The sequence below is a fragment of the Equus przewalskii genome, chromosome 11 (assembly GCF_037783145.1).
Source record: "Equus przewalskii isolate Varuska chromosome 11, EquPr2, whole genome shotgun sequence".
Taxonomy (NCBI): domain Eukaryota; kingdom Metazoa; phylum Chordata; class Mammalia; order Perissodactyla; family Equidae; genus Equus; species Equus przewalskii.
The window spans coordinates 14,430,644-14,436,921 of NC_091841.1; the positions used below are offsets into that span (position 1 = coordinate 14,430,644).

The window sequence follows — 6,278 nt, forward strand, 5'->3', positions numbered from 1 at the left end:
GTGTCTAGTGCCCTGCAATAACATGACAGATAGAGCTCAGACATAGAAATTAGATTACTCTGTATTTAAATCCAGGCTCTACCAAATATTAGCTTTTTTGATCTTGACCAAATGATGCTCACCATGAGACCAATTTCCCTATATGTAATTATTACATATTTACATATATGAAGGAGAATTATTAATATCTCCTTCATAGGGATTATGCGAGAATTGGATAAAATACCACACTTAGTAGAGTGACATAAATACAGAATGATCGTTATTTGTTAGTTCTCATTGCATCCACATTTCCTTTATCTTCTGCAACTTCTTCAAGGACTTTCAACTTCACTCTCAGATGTTTTTAATGAAGAGAAGGTCAAACACTCAGAAAAAATTTAGAATTATAATAACTTATGAATTAGTATTCAATACTTTAAAACTTGGTCTTTCTTCTCTCCTAATTTCTCTATTTACCAAGATTCTACTAACCATAAGAGTAAAGAAGATAATAAGCTGTATTTATGAGTTGAGACAATTCATGCCAGAAAAAAAAATTGTTCAAACTATGAGCTCTGATTTCCTATACAGAAAAAGACGACAGTGAGCTTTTACTTTATGTCAGGCACCACTGTAAGCACTTTACACACATTATCTCATAGAACCCCAACAATAGTTCCGTGATAGGTACCATTATCACCCATTTTTACAAATATGGAAACTCAGGTATAAAGAGACTGAGGAACTTGCCCAAGATCATACAGTTAGCCAATAGAATAGGTAGCAAAACTCTTACTCTTAAGCATGATTCAGATTTGTATTATTAAAGAGCAATTTCTCTAACCTACATGTGTCTATCCAAGGGCATTAATAGAAGAATAGCAATTTTGTGATGACTTAGATATTTTCATATGTTATCTTGCTCAATCCTCCTATAACTGTATCAGACTCTGACTGGGTCATGCACCTATACTCCAACGACTAGAAGATTTTGTGCCTTGGGTCCTAGACTGTAAGATCACTTCCTAAATACAGTCATAGAAAGGTTGCAAACCCAGCTCAGCTGGCTCTCCCAGGCCCCCTTAGTCACAGATGCTATGGCCACAAGGGAGAAAGGATAAACTGGTTTGGCTGCCATCTTCGTTGAAATTGTTAATTCTAATCCTCTAGGATTTGAGAGATCAGAGCCTCCTTAACTCCTTGCACTTGAATGATACCCATTTACATATTTCCCTGTAACCACAAGTGGAAATATTGATAAAGACAGACCTGGGAAGACTGTCTAAGCAAAACCAGTCACAGAACCCATTTGGATCCAGACACCCAAGGACCAAAGGAGACATCTCTGGGCTGAGCACAGGCTTACCAAGAAAAAGGCTTAAAAGAATTAGCTTCAGACACTTGCCACTCCAAGATAACTATCATTTGTTGCTGATTTTATGGTGCTTACAATCTTTAATTTTTCTGCTTTAACACAGTTCATTATTTTCAGGGATTTAAATTGGGCCAGATCTCAAATCAAGTGGCTTTTAAATATACTTTACATGGCCACCAAGAAAAAACTGGCAAATGTGTAGTAAGGTGGCTTAGAAAGAGAAGTCCTCCAACAGTTAGGTTATTTTCCATCAATTTCTTTTAAAGCCAAATGCTTTGGAAATTGTCTGACTAAAGAAATTCATTATCTGAACTGAGACGCTTGTGCCTCACACACAGAGGATGGTGTGACCCTATAAAGCAAACACAAACTCAGGCCATGAGCTCAGCATTATTTCGGAAGTCATTCTTAGCAATCATTTTCAAGTCACTAAATGAGGAAAAGATATATTATACTTAAGACAAAAATAGATGAAACTGCAAAGCAGTGTTAGTGATGGGTCCGTGATTGCTACCTCCACAAAAAAAGTGCTATACAAATAAGATGCCTAAGTGTGAAATGAACCTGCTACTTCTGTCATAAATGCATTCAGAGAGGTAGGTATAATCTATGATTTCTTTGTTAGTATTTTTTTCCCAGGATGATAATAGTCTTCAACTTACAGGTGAGTTAGATTTAAACCATTGTTTCTACTGTCACAGATTTTTATGAATAATGACCAACATATTCAGTCTTCTATGAAAAGTGGTCATTCAAGATATTATGAACCCAGACCTGAGATAAGAAAATAAAATTTCATTATTAAATTATTTTACTTATTATAAAGGTAATATATTCTATCTGTAGGAAACTTGGATCAGAAAATTTTCAAAAGAAGAATGCAAAAATAGCTCTTAAATTATAATTCAAACAAGCTCTGTTAGTCATCAGTACACTTTCTTCAGATACTTTTCTATGTATATATGTGATTTGGGACAATTTAGGTCATAATAAGTGAACCATTTTATATCACGTGTTTTTCACTCAATGTTATATTGGAAGACTGTTTACATACTATTAATTCTTCTTGGGAATAACTTAAATGTCCACCTGATATTTACTAAGCATATTTCACTTAAGTGTTCTTTTCTATGTTGACATTTGTGGTGTTTTCACTTTTTCATTATCATAAAAACATTGTGAAATACAACCTGTATGCTTAAGTTTGGTCCATCTTTTTTATCTAGAATAGATTCCCAACCATGAGGAGTATTGGACCAAGAGACATGATCAGTTATAAAGCCCTTATTATATACAAACTTATTTCCAGAATATTTTATGTCAACACACACTCACCAACCCCGGACAATATAACTTGTCATAAATCTTTCCAGTTTTACAGTTAAAAGTATTTCATTGTTTTTAACCTATATTTCATGACTTTGACTATGACGACTTATGAAATAGAGGATTTTTAGGTGTTTAATGTTTCTTCTGAATGTTATCTTTTTGTTAGTTGTTCCCTTATTTTTATAATGGTGTGGGTACACCTTTTTTTTTGTAAAAACTATTTCTACAATAATGGTAATCTGTTATACTTGTTGCAAGTATTTTTCCAGTGTGTTCCATATCTTTATGTAGTTGAATCCATTAGTTTTGTTCTGTGTTTTATACCAATGCATTTTGCTTAAAATACCCTTCCCCAACCAGAGATTAGCTTTATATTTCTTTCTTTCCTTTTTTTTATGGAACAGATCTTCCTTTTATTTGAAGTCTTTAATATTCACTATTCTCTCTCTTTCCTTCCTCCCTTCCTCCCTTCCTCCCTTCCTTCCTTCCTTCCTTCCTTCCTTCCTTCCTTTCTTTCTTTTTCTTTCTTTCTTTTTGTGTTTGGTGATGGCATGAAGAGAAGACTTACCTTATTTTGAAAAACACCTATCCAGTTATTGAAAAATCTTTTATGAACTACACATAACATTATTTTAAATATTCTCTAAAAATAATATGCTTTTGCAATCTGACCGTATGTGCTTCTCATCAAGCTTATCTGTCCTCATTTGTTTTATTTGTATTTTTAAAATACTAAAAAGCTTTTGAATTTATTTATCAGTCTAGTATTTTTCTATTGTCTGATGTATTTATTTCTGCATTCAACCATTTTCTGAATATAATTGATTGCTTTTCTAATCTCTTGAGTACTTAGTTCACTTATTTTCTCTCTTCATCTATCTTCTTTCTTAATATTAGAACAATAAAATATTTCAAGGATAAGAACACTATCTGGATTTTTTTCACTTTTATTCTTTTAGTAAGAATTTGGAGTGTGTGGAAAGTCATGCATTTTACCTTTAGGATAAAACTTTGACCTATGTAATAATGATATTCTTCAATTCCTCTGTGCCATGTATTATTTTTCCAGTTAATATATGAGAATGTTTAGGCACAGTAAAACTAAGTCTGTATACAACATGACATGGCTACTAATCAATGACAACAGAGTAGAAAAATCATCTGACTGTAAAGAACACACACTGACAAACAAATTATGACATTTTTGTTTCCTCACCTTAAAAGTATCTGTTTTCTAAATAGATCCAGAGAATTTTTGATACTCTTCCTTAAGTTGAGTTTTGATTTGCAAAATGCCCTTGACGCCTAAACATGACAGAAGTTCTCCAACTAGTGAATTCAAAAGTTTTAAATAAATCTGGGGAATTGCCTTGTATCATGCTGTCTGTTTTATCCTCTTCAGGATATCCTTTTACATTTTTTTTAAAGATTGGCACCTGAACTAACATCTGTTGCCAATCTTTTCTTCTTCTCCTTCTCTTTCTCCTCCTCCTCCTTCTTCTTCTTCTTTTCCCCAAAGCCCCAAGTACACAGTGGTATATTCTAGTTGTAGGTATTTCTGGTTGTGCTATGTGAGATGCCACCTCAGCATGGCCTCATGAACGGTGCTAGGTCCATGCCCAGGATCCAAACTGGTGAAACCCTGGGCTACTGAAGCAAGTACATGAACTTAATTACTCAGCCATGAGGCCAGCCCCTTTTGCCTTCTTTTATGATGGTATTATTAGGCAACTCTATTTGAATGTAGTGTAAGCTCGCACTCTAACTGCCAGGCAAACCTCCTAGAGCCTCAAACATTCACTTAGTTCAATTTTTCTGGAGTGTGACTACATCATCCTTAGTTCCAAATTGAATTTATGTAATGTTTTATATTGACCCTGAAAGAAGTTAAAAAAATAGAAGGAATAACAAACTCTCCAGCATAGCCTCATCATCATAAGTGACTGGTGAGAGACATGGGGGTGTAGGCTCTTGAATTCAAGCCCCTGCTCCTCCCCAAAGGTCCTCTTTTTATTCCTGTTTTTCTAACGGGGGAAATATTACGGCAATTGATGAGACAATATCCATTTATGTACAATTACAAGAAAGTGCCTGGCATGTCAAAAGTCATAAAACCATGCTGTGCATACGAATGAGTGTCTGTGCATGGCCGGGGTGGGGAGGGGTGGGGTGGGAGAAGAGGGTTATGTGTTCATTATGTAACTAATAATATGGCCCAACTTTAAGTCTTGGGTTTACCTGTTTGGGGTTTCCATCAGATTTACAGAAAATAATCCTGACAGAAATTATTTGCTTGATCAAAATTTACCTGCCACAATTGAATTTCCTGTGTTATTCACAGATAAATCAATTATCCATATGCCAAACAAGATTCATGGAGTGAATGAACAACGTGAGAGAATTCATCCTGCTTGGCCTGACACAGAGCCCAGATGTGTGGAAACACATGTTTCCTGTGTTTACAATCATCTACTTTCCCACTGTGGCAGGCAACCTACTCATTGTTGTGACGATCACCACGAAACGAACTCTGTGTTCCCCCATGTATTTTTTCCTGTCTTTCTTATCCTTCATAGATGGCTGCTGCTCCTCTACTGTGGTTCCCAAAATGATATATGACTTACTTGCAGAAAAGAAAACCATCTCCTTCAGTGAGTGCCTGACTCAGCTCTTTGAAGAGCATTTCTTTGGAGGAGTTGAGATCATCTTGCTCACAGTGATGGCCTATGACCACCATGTGGCCATCTGCAAGCCCCTGCACTACACAATCACAATGAACAGGCGAGTGCGTGGCTTCCTGGTGGCCATCGCTTGTTATGGGAGATTTCTTCATGCTCTGATTCAAATTCTTTTTATCGTCTGGTTGCCCTTCTGTGCTCCCAATGTCATTGATCATTTCATCTGTGACCTTTTCCCTCTGCTAAAACTCTCCTGCACTGACACTCACATCTTTGGACTTTTTGTGGCTGCAAACAGTGGGCCGATGTGTATGCTCATTTTTTCTATTCTTATCTCCTGCTATATCCTCATCCTGTGCTCTCTAAGAAGGCACAGCACTGAAGGACAGCAGAAGGCTCTCTCCACCTGCGCCTCCCATGTTACTGTAGTCATTCTATTCTTTGTCCCCTGTATATTTGTGTACCTTCGGCCCGTGATCAACTTCCCCATTGATAAAGTGGTGGTTGTGTTTTATACTATGCTAATGCCCATGTTAAACCCTTTAATCTACACTGTCAGAAACTCAGAGGTAAAACATGCCATGAGGAAGCTTTGGAGACACAGAGTAATTTTGGGTAACAATCCATGTGACTAGAGAAGATAAAAACACAATCATTTCATGTTTTAAGAACAAGTGTGACTAATAGAAAGGATAATGATCTTGAAGTCAAAATATGTGACGTTAAGTATATCTTGCTCCACTTCTTTCTGGAATATTTAATGACTCCTCTTTTATAACATATCGATATTTGATTAAATGATGACTAATGTCTCCTCCAATTAAAAACTTCTCTGTGTTTACAAATTATTGATCAAATGGACATTGGTAAATGTCAAAGTGTGTGGAAAATCTCTGAATTTATGTATTCAGTAA

The 6,278-nt window shown here is 35.8% G+C and overlaps 1 protein-coding gene across 1 annotated transcript; it reads left to right on the plus strand.

Moving 5' to 3' along the window:
- The first annotated feature begins 5,025 nt into the window (after positions 1–5,025).
- Positions 5,026–5,999, plus strand: LOC103541266 (olfactory receptor 4C5-like). Its single transcript, XM_070566013.1, is given in 1 exon segment — positions 5,026–5,999. A coding segment is annotated over 1 exon segment (939 nt). The 5' UTR covers positions 5,026–5,060.
- The last annotated feature ends 279 nt before the right edge of the window (positions 6,000–6,278 follow it).